Source organism: Terrapene carolina, unplaced genomic scaffold, assembly GCF_002925995.2.
Source record: "Terrapene carolina triunguis isolate 2854851 unplaced genomic scaffold, T_m_triunguis-2.0 Scaffold33891, whole genome shotgun sequence".
Lineage (NCBI taxonomy): Eukaryota > Metazoa > Chordata > Testudines > Emydidae > Terrapene > Terrapene triunguis.
The window spans coordinates 5,758,962-5,774,185 of record NW_020698242.1 but is presented as its reverse complement, the minus strand read 5'-3'; the positions used below and the strand labels follow the sequence as shown (position 1 = coordinate 5,774,185).

Below are 15,224 nucleotides of genomic sequence, written 5' to 3'. Positions count from 1 at the left end.
ACTGCATATACTTGCACAGCTTGTAAGGAGCCTTGGTAAAGACTCTACAGTACACTAAGGAACAGAACTCAGCCTGCAGTTTCACTGCAATTGTCACTGGTTACACAGCCAACAGTATACAAGACTTTGCCCTCAGATCTGCATCCATGACTCCCAGGGCTTCTAACATGAGTTGTGATGGGAATGAATTTGTGGGCATTATTTGGACATTTGAAGATTGCATATAATGACTTATAGGCCATTTCTGCAATTAAAGCCCCTTTTCGGCAATTAAGTCTGTGCTTACTTTTGAACATGGGCTTAAGTCTAATTTCAACTGGCCTTAAATCCATGCTTAAATTTAACTTTGAACTTAAGTACACTATTGAATAGGGATGAACTTAACCCCTTCAAGTGCTTTGATAAATTGGGACCCAAACCAAAGTGATCACCAGTTGCTTCAAGAATATCAGATTAAAGTCTGGAAAAGAAATTTACACACACAAAAGAAAGATAAAAGAAGTGAAGAACAAATATTGCCATGTACAAAGCTTTTCTCTATGCACGAGAGTACTGCCGTGTCTGACTGAAGGACATTTTTCATGGCGCTGGAAGGTGTTAAGAGGTGATGCCATCTATGATATTTTTGACAAGTTAGAAAATATTACACAGTAAGGACTAACTTCAGCATTTTGCTGGAGTAATATAATGCAAAAACAATATATTGGATATTAATTTAGTTATTTGTTAACAAAAAAGAAAATTAATCTAAAATAGACAAATAATAAGAATGGGGCTAAATCTCCTCCCTTCAACACTGCTGTGACTGTCAATTTCAGTAGAATTAGTCCAGATGCTAACTAGAGTAAGTGAAAGGAAAGCCAGACACACTGACTTTCACTTGTTACACAGGATATCCCCCAAAATGCCAAAGTATTTTTTTTTTTTTATGAATAAAAGTTAGACATTTGACAATGACTGGTTTGCTGTTAAGAAGCATTAGAACCACAGAACTAGGGAAGTTGATAAATGGAAAACTTAGTTTTGGTACAGTATGGCCATATTTGCCAACATTCACTAATGAACTGTTGTCATTTTAAATAATTTAGAATTAATAATTTTGATGAAAGACTATAGGAAGTAGGGAGTGTTTTCTTGTACAGCACAGAGTACATTAGTAATGTTCAAACATATGCTCTGCTTTATTTTACTTCAGTATGTAAAGATATTGATTTGATATATTTATTTCCATGTAATGGTCCTTTTCATCACAGCCATTCATAGTTTCAACTGTCACCCAGCAAGCAGATATGATACTGTGGCTGTACCATCAATAACCATCCCTTTGGCTTCTATTATTCCCAAGCAACTGGATTCATTTTCTCCCTGGGTCTCTTTAGCTAGGCTTCCTACCACTTATTTTTTCTTCTCCCAATTTCCAGATTGTTCCCACCCCCTGCCCTATGATGAAATATCAGCATTAAAAAAAACTGTTCTTGACCTACTGATGCTGGAAAAGTTTCAACTTTAAAATTAAAGAATCATTAGTAACGTGAAAATCTACAACCACTTTAAGTGTCTGATTTAAAACAAGGGTCTGAACAGGTTTCCAATTTTGGAGAGAACTGCAAGATCTGTGGCAGTGTTGCAAAATATGCTGGAAGAAATGGCTCGCTGTATTCAGTACATGCTGGATCTGAAGGTGGACACATTTGAGTGTTTTATCAAGAGTTCTGATGAGTTTACTTAGAGGCACTATTTTGAATTGCCAGTAAACACAAATTAATAACAGTTTTGCATTAATTCAAGGTGGAAGGGCCATTCTCTTCATCTGGACCTTTCTTCAGCATTAGCTTTAAAATATTTAACTGAAGCTGTTGTGATTCATTTGTTCATTAGAAACTGAAGGGCACTTAAGATAGCATAAGGTGGAAGTAAAATTATTTCTTTAGAATGATCAAAATGCAGAAATTACAGAGACAGAACACAGTCCTCTTTACCCCAATGGAACTGAGATTAGTAACCTATTTAACCCTGTATTCTTGAGTTTATATGGGTACAGTTACAAGTACATACACAAGTTACTAATTTCCATGAAATGTGATTCCTGCTTAAAAAAAAAAAATCTAAACTTGTGATGTAAAGAGAATTCTTTAGTTACAAGAATTAGCCAGAAAATCCATTAACAAAAGTTTTTTAAACATTTTGTTCTATTGTTGCTCTTCTGAGTATTTATCTACACATACAATGTTTGTTTTGCTCAAGCATAAGTTAAAGTACAGCTACAACTGAGAATATTAGCTTGGAAAAGTTTCAGCAATGACAAGTTACATACATTATGTAAGAACTTAGTGGTATGTTTGAAAATAAATATCAATAAAGGATTATTACTTTAAAAAGTACAGCTGCATTGGTGTCTCTAAAAATATTGTTGCGGCAAGTCTATTCACATGGGTTCTGAATAACAATTAGAAGATACTCCTTATCTGTGAAGAGAGACAAGAATATTTTAATCAAAATCATCAAGAAAAAAGAACAATTAAAATATTACAGAAATATTAACATCGGCCCGCGCCGCTTCCCGCCGCCCCCATTGGCCCAGGATGGCAAACTGCGGCCAGTGGGGGCTGCGATCGGCCAAACCTGCCGCATCAGCAGGTAAATAAACTGGCCCGGCCCGCTAGGGTGCTTACCCTGGCGAGCCGCGTGCCGAACGTTGCCGACCCCTGCCTTAAAACATGCTTGACAAAAATGATTTCAGTCTTTTACTATTAATTGTCAACTAATTGCTATCACTTAAAGTAATAGGGTCCGATTCTGCTTATATTGGTTTTACACCAATGTAACTGCATTGTCTTCACTGGAGTTCCTACTAGAAATCATAAGTAACAGTGAGATCAGTGGCATCAGTGCAGCCACTTTGCACTGTGCTGCCGGTGGAATCTGACGACAGAATCAGTATATCTGGCACTGTGAGGATTACCTCAGTGAAAGGGGTATTATGGCGGTACAAGTATAGTGAATCCAATGCCACCTCCCTCCCTACTGACAACATTAGGGGCATGGTTGGGTCTTCTTTATACCCTACACATTCTCAGCTGGTATTTTTACCCATTGGGGTGGTTGGCAGCCAGCATAATATATGCTGGGGTACCAGTCTAGCACACGTCCAGTGTCACAGCACCTTTGCACTCCCCATCTCGGCTGCCTCAATTTGTGGTGTATGCTCCTTGGCCATAGCTAAGGATCTGGCCCCTTATCCATATTAATTAGGGGAAACAACCCAAAGCAAATCCAAAACATTTGTATTTAAGATGAACAAGACAAATACATAGTTTTAGACAAGTTTCTCTTATTGACAAATAAGTAATCCAACCATAATTGTTATATTAATGGTGCTAATACTACCTGTGTGATCAATGACCTACTATATTGTAAAAGAAACCCTCTTATGAACAATGAGAAGCTTGGTACATACTGTACAGTATCAAGTGAAAAATCTGTTCTTAGAAACAACAATAGATGGATGATTATTAGTGGTTCGTTTGGTATTTGTTGTGAAAAAAGTGAACACATTTGCCATGTTTACTAAAAGCTAATTAGCTCCAACGGGAGTGTTGTAAATAAGATACATGAAGTGACTGTCCCATTCTACTCAGCATTGGTGAAGCTTCCACTGTAGTACTGTGTCCAGTTCTGGGTACCGCAGCTTAGGAAAGATGTGAACAAATTGAAGAAAGTCCAGGGGAGAGAAAAAAAAACGATAAATTGTTTAGAAAATCTGACCTATGAGGAAAGGTTAAAAAAATTGGTCATTTTTAGTCTTGAGAAAAGAAGACTGAAGGGAGAACTGATAAGTCTTCAAAATGTGTTAAAGGCTGTTAAAAAGGGAAGAGTGAGCAATATTTATCCATGTCCACTGAAGATAGGACAAGAAGTAATGGGCTTAATTTGCAGCCAGGGAGATTTAGGTTAGCTATTAGGAAAAACTACATAATTATAAGGGTAGTTAAGCTCTGGAATAGGCTTCCAAGGGAGGTTTGGGAATCCCAGTCACTGGAGGTTTTTAAGAACAGATTGGACAAACAGTTGTCAGGGATACTTGGTCCAGCCTAAGTGCAGGAGGCTGGATTTGATGACTTCTTGAGGTCCCTTAGACCTACATTTCTGTGAGATCTGGTCTTATCTTCTTGCTCAAGTCTTGTATACTATAGTCCTTATGCATCAAGATGCTAGTGTAGCTGTCTATGTAGACAAAAGAAGTGAACAATATTATGTGCACCCTATCCAAATGTAAAGAACTTATAGCAAAAGCAAGAAGTTACCTCTTATACTTTTGTTTTCATCTATCATATACATGTTCTACAGTAGCTTTGTGCTTTGAGAAACTTACAGCACACACAAAATTTTAACAATATTTTAGGAATAGAAATCTTAAATTACCTGGGGCTACCATAATTTCATGTTTCTTTGATCTGATCCGAAGAAAGGTTAGATCATTCTGAGGATCTATATCTCTCACTGTGCTCCTCGCTTTCATTGTGAGCTGATGAAGAAGACCTGCATATTGTACTGTTGTAGAGTTATCTAGGGTGGTTCTGATTGGAATTCCTGCAAACAAACAGGCATATTAAAGCAATTTTATTATTAAATTCTTGTATTGTCTGTCATATTAACAAAGTGGCAAACAGAACAAGATAGAAATTTTTCATTATATTTTGGGTTTTATATTGTATAGGAAAAACAATTACATTGCTTAATACTAATACATAAGGCTACGATTTTTTCACGGAGGTCCCAGAAGTCACAGAATCAGTGACTTCCAGCGACCTCCATGAATTCAGCCCCAGCAGCTCGAGGCGGCGGGGAGCTGCGGGGTACCCCTGCTGCCTGGTGGGGGTACCCCAGAGCTCTGAGCTATGTGGGTATCAAGGGGACCCTGGGAGTTCCTGGTTGCTGTGGACAGTGGGGGCCCGCTTGGAGCGGGACCCTGCAGCTGCCCAGCCTTTGTGGGCACAGTGCAGACCCCACATTTGAGCTCCCCATTTGCCATGGCTATTTTTAGTAAAAGTCACAGACAGGTCACTGGCTTCCATTATTTTTTTTATTTTTTTATTGCCCGTGACCTGTCCCTGACTATTACTAAAAATATCTGTGACAAAATATTAGCCTTACTAATACATACAGCCAAATTTCAAAAAGGATCTCTGAACCTGAAGTCAATGGCAGTTAGATGCCTAGAAGCTTTTGAAAAATCTCACTAGGTGTCTGTCTACATCTTTAGACACCTAAATACCTTTAAAAATCTAGCCCATAGTACTTACAAGTTTCATTGGCTCATCTCTTTAAGATTACATTAAATGTTGCTGCTTTTTACATATTTTTACTATGTGTATTTTAAATATAACCATCTAACAATCATTTTAGCCAACTGTATATAATAAGCATTTTACACGTTTAATGATGGAATAGGATTGGAAATTTATAATTTCTGTCAAATACCAAAGGAGACTATTGTAAAATGGTGTATTTGCATTTGGTGAGCATATTGCACCTTCTAGAACTGCTCTTTTAAAATTGCAATACAACATGCTGACAATAGATAGTCCACATTATATGGATCCAAAATATTACGAATGTTTGACAATATATGGATCCAAGCTACTACTAAAAGTCTGACAATGTAACAACATCCATTTTGATGAATTAACTGTAATCTTCTGTCAAATAATAATTTCCATATTGATAGACTATGCAGTCAGAACAAAAGATGTCTTTACAATTATGGTGTAACTGCAAAACTCAAAACTATTAGGGCTTAATATTTTTGCTTCACTTATAAAAAGCTACCTTGCTTTTGGACTGCTTCCAGAGGCATCATGTTACAAGCCCGTGAGACAATACTCCCTATTTATACACTGATGATGGTACAGCTCCTAAATAATGGGTAGAATTTTGCATATCCCAATGCCACAAAACATTTTGACATTGTAAATAATCCAGAAAGGAGCAATTAAAATTTAAGAGGAAGGAGTGATTGATTTATGAGGAAAGATTAAAAATACGAATATTGTAAATCTTGGCTAAAAAAGTATTGAAGGAATATAACAACTTTCAAATATATTTGAAGGGTGATATATGAAGAAAGAAGTGAAAATACAAAAGGGAACAATGGGATGAAAGTGATAAAGTGAACATTGAGGACAAATATTTGGAAGAAGTTCCTAAGAGTTAGATCTTTTAAACTATTTCCTAATCTCTTTAGAAAAGCATTCCTTGAGCAATTTAAACCCAAAATGATCTCAATTTTTGATTATCCTGTTCAAGGAAAATCTTTCACTGCAAGGAGATATAACAGGATGATCGAATAAATATATTCTCTCTCTCATATCTATGAAACCTTAGTATGTTGAAACTGAACTCAGGCAAATTTGTAAGTAGGGATTTAATAAGGACAAAGACAGGTGCTCTCAGGCACTACGTTAGTGAGAGAACATCTGCATAATCACATATTGTGTAGATAGGGCAACAGTCACTTAAAAAGCAGCAATGAATAAAAATATCAAGTTTATATGACCTTGAAACCAAATGACCATTCCAACAAACTCAGCATCTTTAATAAAATCTGTCAGCCTCTAAAGGTGTAAATAAAGTGAAATGTCTGGCCAAAAATAACCTGAAAATGAATGGTTGACATTAGTGACTTCCCTAGATTAAAAGGAACTGATGCTTAGTTTGTGGAACAAACTGGATATTAACAGAGAAACCACCAGGGCAGATAATTTTTAAACTAGTGATCTTATATGTGTGAAAGACAGAATCAATCTGGAAACATTTTTAATTCAAACAATTGAATACAGCTCTATCAGGTGTAACAAACTGTACTCTTTTCTTAAATTAACTCTACTACATAGTATTTTAACAGGATGTTCAATATTATATGCTTGTTTCAAGAATTTTATCACCATTTTATTTACATTGTTAACCACTTTAAAAGGAAGATGAAAACAAGTTTGTTTTGTTTAAAAATAGGCACCTTAATCTCTTTAGAAAAATGTAGACACCTGGCGAAAAGATAAATAAAAATAAAGTGGCTATTGGACCACGAATTCAAATTGGTCTTATACTGACTTCTTTAAAATTAAAATGCAGTTATTTTTCATGCTCCTGGATGGAAAGGAACAGATTTTCAAACAAGTTAGTCACACAAATGTACATTTAATTTGTATGACTAACTTGTTTGAAAATCTGTTCTTTTCCATCCAGGAACATGAAAAATGACTGTATATTTATTTTAAAGAAGTACATTTAATTTGTGTGGGCAAAGTCTCAGGTAACTGTACATGCAAATGGTGATTCTGGATAGTTGGGGAACCAGTTACACAAATCAGGCATGCAGTCATGAACCTGACTTTCTTGAAAGGCAGTGGCCTGGTCACTCTAGCTTTCTCGTATCTTGGATATGCCCACAGTTTAAGAGCAAGTTTGTTACATTTGCCTCCAGTATAATTGGATGCAACATCTCTGAAGTAAATGCACATGTCCTGGGAGATCCTTGACTGACTCTGGCCAGAAAAGATTCTAGAGGGAGGTGAGGAGATGGCAGTTGGAACAGAACACAGGGAGAGCCTCATGCTCATCTATCAGTGCCCCAATGGGTCAAACCAGAGAGATAAAGTATTCTGACCTGCCTGTGCAAGGAAACTGAGACCCAAGAACAGGAAGCTGATGATGATTGTACTCTGTTAATCTTTAAAGATACTACAACCATGATAACCTCTAAACAATGACACAAGAGCCTGCCTAAAAGTGTAGGTGAAGATGAGGTGCATTAGCAGATCTGAGAGAGAAAGCATACTGTACTTGTATTATGTCGATGAAGCTATGCTGAGAAGTGAGCTTTCTTTCATGCAAACAAGATTCACAATATTTAAAAAGACAAAGCAGAAACTTAAATTTCCATAATCTGAATAAAGAAAACATTCTTCCTCTAAAAATTTAAGACAACAAAAATGAGAAAAATATTGTTTGCATAAAGTAGGCAACATTTTAAGCAATACTGCTCTTGAAATTAACAAAGTTTTAAAAATATTGGGGTTATTTTCCTATTCAAATATTATGGATGGATGTTTAATTTGTTTGTCCATAAAAAACTAAAACAATCAATTAATCTGCAAATTCCAAACACTGATCAGTCATACTTCCATCACCATTTAAATGGTTGTTTTTGTCCATAGTTTAAGTGTGCAAGGTAATCAGGGCATAATTGCTCACTGGACCAAATCACATAGTATTATTTCTAAACAGTCGTCCTAAAACCAAATTGTACCATCAAGCTAGTAAACAGTTAATAGAAAGACACAAATATGCACAGGCACAATACAATTGTTCAATTACTGTTAATGTCAGTGCATGCATTTCTCTTTTGACTTGCAACAGCTATTCTGTGACCCGGTGAACCATCTTTGACCTGTCCAGGCATGTAAATTAATTATCAAGATTTACCAACCTCTGAAAGAACACTTCTAATTCCCTCTTGGGTTTTCTCCCTTCTGTTGTTGAACTGCTACTAGGGCAACAGATAGATACTGGGTTTATTTGGATTGTGAAAGTGACAAGGGATTGTCAGAGCATTACAACAGTATATTCAACTATTTAATGCAGTGTTTTTTCTTGGGGGAGGGAGAGACTAGAATAAAAATATTATGGGTCAGAACCTTGGCCCCACAAACAGGCTTAAGTGAACAACTGGGGATTTCTCCAGGAGCACAGGACTGATATATCTGACTACATGCCATGCCCCGCTCATCCCCACTTGCAGCCCTCTACTTAAGGACCAAGTAGCATAACACAGGAGCCACTATTTCCACCAAATCCCTGATAACCCAAGGAGACACTTGAAGACCTCTGAAATGGTTGAAGTTAGAGCAGCCCTGAGGCTGTTGCCCAGCAGGCTAAGCCTAATTTCTGGCTGTGGGATATTTTTCTCTCAATATTTTTGTCTTTTTTGGGGGGAGAAAGTGAGTTTCTAATGTATTTTCTTTTAAAATATTATAATGTGAAATGAGTTGGTATGAAACGGAGGAATGATTCTAAGAGGGGCTGCTTACTGCTCCCTCTTCACCTTCTGAGCTATGCCAAGGGCCAACCATCCAGTACTGTAAGTCTGGCCTTTCAACTCTACATCATATGGTTGAATTTTGCTAACCCACATTTGGCTAAACAGCACACTTTAAAAAGCCCTACAAAAATGGTGGTCTCTGACCAACTCTCAGCAAGACCTAATGGCAGATGCTGTAGCAAGGTCTCAGACTATAAATATTAATATTAAGTTTCTCAGACCTGAAGAAAAGATCTGTGTAAGCTCGAAAGCTTCTCCAATAAAAGCAACTATCTTACCCACCTCATCTCTCTAATATCTTGGGACCAACACAGCAGCAACAACAATGCATATATTAATATTGACTAGCAGACTACAAAGTATTATAAAAATAGAACTACAGTTGACAAAAATAATAAAATGTGATGCATTTTTAACAAGTGCGTCTCCACTTAATTCCTAATTCACAAAATTCTGGAATTTGCGATGTTTCTAACTTTCAGTATCTTGAATTAAAGAAGCTGCAGGATATTAAAAATATAAGATCAGATTTACAGAAGGGCATGCATTTTTGCTGCACAAATCTGGGTTTGCATCAGTTTTGAGAGGGCATTTTTGAAAGTCTAACCTATAATGATTACATTTTTGCAAAATATTGTAAAGTGGTTACATTGTTTAATAACACAGGATATATTGCACTGATTTAAGTGGTTACATCCAGTGCCTCTCTGAAGTTTATTTTGGATTTATAAACTGCAGTATATTTACCTTCTGCATTTACAACAATAGTTCCAATAACCCCTTTGTGTGCCTGAATCCTCTTTAGTGTTTCCTCTACTTCTGCCTATTTAAAAAAAAATGAAATCAGTCAAGTAAAGTAAATTAACAGTATGTAATACAGTTGTGTGCCAGCTCTCTCATCAAAGTGTGTGTGTGTGTGTGGGGGGGGGGGGGGGGGGTACCCCTCCCCTCCCCTCCTTTACACCCCTGGATCCCTACTGAGGGCTGACTAGCTTCTTGGTTTTCCTCCTTGCAGAAAAGTGCTGCGTGCCAAAACAGGAGGATCCGTCCAGCAGCATTTACCCAGGCAGTGACTAGCGCGGAACAGGTAAGCAGCATCCCATTGCAGGTGCCCTTCAGGGGCAATGGCCTCTGTAAGGTGCTCTAGTTTGGCAGAGGGGTCAAAGACCCTCAGTGGGGCTTTCCTCTCCGAAAGGAAGGGGCTCTGGGAGGGCACTCGCCATGGGGAAATGGAGAAAAAAGAAGGCCCAGGACTGTGTAAGAGAGTGTGTTATAGTGACCGCTGTACCCCCAAAGAGCTGCCTAGTGACCCCCCCCCTCAGGGCTCCCCCCAAACTGCTGCTCAGTGCCTCGCAGCCCGGAAACGGCGACTGCTGCCCAGCGCCCCTCATGCCCCGCTCCCACCCCGTTACCATGGCCGGGGACGCGCAGGAGGAGTCACCAGCGTGAGACCTGGACTTCCTCCTCGCAACGGTTGCTATGGGGGCAGGGCCGGAAGCGCTGCTGGGAGCGGAAGTGCGGGGGGAGGGGAGAGGGACTGTCTGCCCCGCGCGAACCCCTCCCCTCCCCGGCTCCCGCCAGACGTCGTCCCCTGGCTCTGTAGCTGCCGGCTCCTGCCGCCGCCCCAGGCCCCGCTCCCCGTGTCCCGGCCCCGCAGCGCGCGGTGCGTGTGACCCCTCCAGTTAGGGTGACCAGATGTCCCAATTTTATAGGGACAGTCCCGATTTTGGGGTCTTTTTCTTATATAGGCTCCTATTACCCCTCCACCCCGTCCCGATTTTTCACATGTGCTGTCTGGTCACCCTACCTCCAGTGACTCGCCCCAGCAGCACCTTGCTCTTTGCTGTGGCCCGGCAGCCGGGGGCGAGCTGCGCTCCCGGTGGTGGGGCCCGAACAGCCCCCTGCGGGCGGAGCAGCCGTCAGCAGCAAACTCTCTTTGTTAAACAAACAAACCCCCCTGGAAATGCAGGTCCTCAAAGAAAAAAACCCAACCCAGACAAAAACCACCCCCACCAAATCCCACCACTGAATGAAACTAACACACCCAACCAACCCTGACAAAAACCACCACCATCATCCCCCCCACCCAATGAAACTAACACACCCAAGCAACCCAGACAAAAACCACCACCATCCCCCACCACACCCAACGAAACTGACACCCAACAAACCCCACTACCCAATGAAACTAACACACCAACCCCAGACAAAACATCCCACCACCGTCCCACCCAGAAACCTAGCCCCCAATGAAACTAACGAACCCAGACAAAAACCACCACCACTATCCCCCCAACACAGACAAAACACCCCACCACCATTCCCCCCAATGAAACAAACACACCCAACTAACCCAGAAATACACCCCACCACATCCCTTGCAAAAACCCAATGAACAAAGTAACAAACCACACTAACCAAAACAAAAACCACCACCAGTATGTCCCCAAACAAACCCAGCCACCTAACAAAACAAAAGCACCCAACCAACTCAGACAAAAGCCACCACCACCATCCCCTCCCTGAAAACCCCAACCAATCAACCCAAACGAAAACCACCACCAGCATCCTCCCAAACAAACCCAACAAATACTACCACCAAAAACCCAGTACAGAACAATAAAATCAACCCCCTCCCCACCATCCCTTCTCTTTATTTATAAAAGGTCCTTTATTTAAGTCTACTTCATTTTGAAACTTATTAATGAGTGAATTAAAATAACACCTGTGTATAATGCAGCCCCACATGTTGAAGTTATACTTTCAATTTCCCCAAACATGGGGCCATATTTTGGTCTCTTACACCAGTGAGATTGATAATCAAATTGATGGAGTTGCTGTGGATTTACACTGGTGTAATTGATTTCTGAATATGCACAGGACTGGGTTCATATGAGTGACTAGAGTTATGTCCAACAGTATGATGTGCATTTTATGTGTAAACAGAAAATTAATTTCTCTGCAAAATGTTTAATTCAGACCTGCCAACTATGAAATCTGAAAAGCTGCACCCAAACAGTTTTCACATAATAAAAAGTACAATGTTCTGAATCCTTGGAATTGAAATATCCCTTCAAAGATTTCCCCGTTTTTAAATAATTGGAAGCACTGGTGCATGATTATTGAATCTAACTGGAACATCTGGCTGGCAACTTTTTATTAGCACAGTTCTGTAGATGTTTTTGAATGAAAAGGTATGTATTATATTTCATGGGTCTAATGCTGCAAAACCTTGTTTTCAGGAGTGATCCTTACTCACGTAGTCCCATTGCAGTCAATGGGGGTTGAAGGATCACGTCTTGTAAGTGTAAGATACTAATGTGCTTTCATCGGAAATTCTCTGCCCAATGCCCATCTCAAATAACTGGGATTCAGTTGCAGAGATCTATGGAGGTAAGAATAAGGAATCCTCCAGTTTAGCTGCTACTCCATCTTAAATGGCCCTTGAATCCCTCCCTGCATGGGTATAGACTCTTTTTAAAATCTTTTTAAAATGATCAAATATATCTTTGTAGGGAATCCTACAAATGGAATTAATGTGATAGTAAGTGAGAAGCAGATTTAATTGCAGAAGCATAATTTATGCCCAGCATTACAGTTTAAAATACACACCCTTTTAGAGGTAACATTTTCTGTGTCACTACATAGTTCAAGCCCCCAATTTTAGGTTTTTAATCTAGACAAATAAAAACAAAAGAACTACCTTCCTGATTACTTTTTAAATCATATTGAAAACAGCTTTTAAAAATGTTTACACTCCCCGGCTACTCAGTGATATATGTGCCATTCCACAGTATTGTAGTTACACCTGAAAACCAGGAACTGTCCACAAACTAGGACCCCAACCCTGCAAATGCTTGCCCGTGTGCAATGGGGCATACAAACCCCACACCAGGCAGAAAAGGGTTAAAGAGCAACTAAGAGTTTAGGCAGCCCTGCACCTGCACAGCATGTCAGGCTTGGAGGAGGAGCCTTACAAGGAAACCCCCCCCCCCTTCAGTGGGAAGGAGAATACATCTCTCATTCCCCAAAGAAAGAGTGTGGTTAAGGACAAAGAGTGTTTGTAGCTAGCAGGAGTTTTCATAGATTCATAGATTCATAGATTCTAGGACTGGAAGGGACCTCGAGAGGTCATCGAGTCCAGTCCCCTGCCCGCATGGCAGGACCAAATACTGTCTAGACCATCCCTGATAGACATTTATCTAACCTACTCTTAAATATCTCCAGAGATGGAGATTCCACAACCTCCCTAGGCAATTTATTCCAGTGTTTAACCACCCTGACAGTTAGGAACTTTTTCCTAATGTCCAACCTAGACCTCCCTTGCTGCAGTTTAAGCCCATTGCTTCTTGTTCTATCCTCAGAGGCTAAGGTGAACAAGTTTTCTCCCTCTTCCTTATGACACCCTTTTAGATACCTGAAAACTGCTATCATGTCCCCTCTCAGTCTTCTCTTTTCCAAACTAAACAAACCCAATTCTTTCAGCCTTGCTTCATAGGTCATGTTCTCAAGACCTTTAATCATTCTTGTTGCTCTTCTCTGGACCCTTTCCAATTTCTCCACATCTTTCTTGAAATGCGGTGCCCAGAACTGGACACAATACTCCAGCTGAGGCCTAACCAGAGCAGAGTAGAGCGGAAGAATGACTTCTCGTGTCTTGCTCACAACACACCTGTTAATACATCCCAGAATCACGTTTGCTTTTTTTGCAACAGCATCACACTGTTGACTCATATTTAGCTTGTGGTCCACTATAACCCCTAGATCCCTTTCTGCCGTACTCCTTCCTAGACAGTCTCTTCCCATTCTGTATGTGTGAAACTGATTTTTTCTTCCTAAGTGGAGCACTTTGCATTTGTCTTTGTTAAACTTCATCCTGCTTAACTCAGACCATTTCTCCAATTTGTCCAGATCATTTTGAATTATGACCCTGTCCTCCAAAGCAGTTGCAATCCCTCCCAGTTTGGTATCATCCGCAAACTTAATAATCGTACTTTCTATACCAATATCTAAGTCGTTAATGAAGATATTGAACAGAGCCGGTCCCAAAACAGACCCCTGCGGAACCCCACTCGTTATGCCTTTCCAGCAGGATTGGGAACCATTAATAACAACTCTCTGAGTACGGTTATCCAGCCAGTTATGCACCCACCTTATAGTAGCCCCATCTAAATTGTATTTGCCTAGTTTGTCAATAAGAATATCGTGCGAGACCGTATCAAATGCCTTACTAAAGTCTAGGTATACCACATCCACAGCTTCTCCCTTATCCACAAGACTCGTTATCCTATCGAAGAAAGCTATCAGATTGGTTTGACATGATTTGTTCTTTACAAATCCATGCTGGCTGTTCCCTATCACCTTACCACCTTCCAAGTGTTTGCAGATGATTTCCTTAATTACTTGCTCCATTATCTTCCCTGGCACAGAAGTTAAACTAACTGGTCTGTAGTTTCCTGGGTTGTTTTTATTTCCCTTTTTATAGATGGGCACTATATTTGCCCTTTTCCAGTCTTCTGGAATCTCTCCCGTCTCCCATGATTTTCCAAAGATAATAGCTAGAGGCTCAGATACCTCCTCTATTAGCTCCTTGAGTATTCTAGGATGCATTTCATCAGGCCCTGGTGACTTGCAGGCATCTAACTTTTCTAAGTGATTTTTAACTTGTTCTTTTTTTATTTTATCTGCTAAACCTACCCCCTTCCCATTAGCATTCACTAGGATAGGCATTCCTTCAGACTTCTCGGTGAAGACCGAAACAAAGAAGTCATTAAGCATCTCTGCCATTTCCAAGTTTCCTGTTACTGTTTCTCCCTCTTCACTAAGCAGTGGGCCTACCCTGTCTTTGGTCTTCCTCTTGCTTCTAATGTATTGATAAAAAGTCTTCTTGTTCCCCTTTATTCCCTTAGCTAGTTTGAGCTCATTTTGTGCCTTTGCCTTTCTAATCTTGCCCCTGCATTCCTGTGTTGTTTGCCTATATTCATCCTTTGTAATCTGTCCTAGTTTCCATTTTTTATATGACTCCTTTTTATTTTTTAGATCATGCAAGATCTCGTGGTTAAGCCAAGGTGGTCTTTTGCCACATTTTCTATCTTTCCTAACCAGCGGAATAGCTTGCTTTTGG

At 39.8% G+C, this 15,224-nt stretch overlaps 1 protein-coding gene across 1 annotated transcript; it reads right to left on the bottom strand.

Annotated features, from left to right (window-relative positions):
- Positions 1-839: 839 nt before the first annotated feature.
- Positions 840-10,571, bottom strand: LOC112104187 (dynein light chain roadblock-type 2). Its single transcript, XM_026663655.1, has 4 exons — positions 10,513-10,571; positions 9,848-9,923; positions 4,423-4,590; positions 840-2,465 (listed from the first exon to the last, which is right to left on the bottom strand). Exons 1-4 carry the CDS (start codon positions 10,513-10,515, stop codon positions 2,422-2,424), a joined length of 291 nt encoding a protein of 96 aa, XP_026519440.1. The 5' UTR covers positions 10,516-10,571; the 3' UTR covers positions 840-2,421.
- Positions 10,572-15,224: the final 4,653 nt, after the last annotated feature.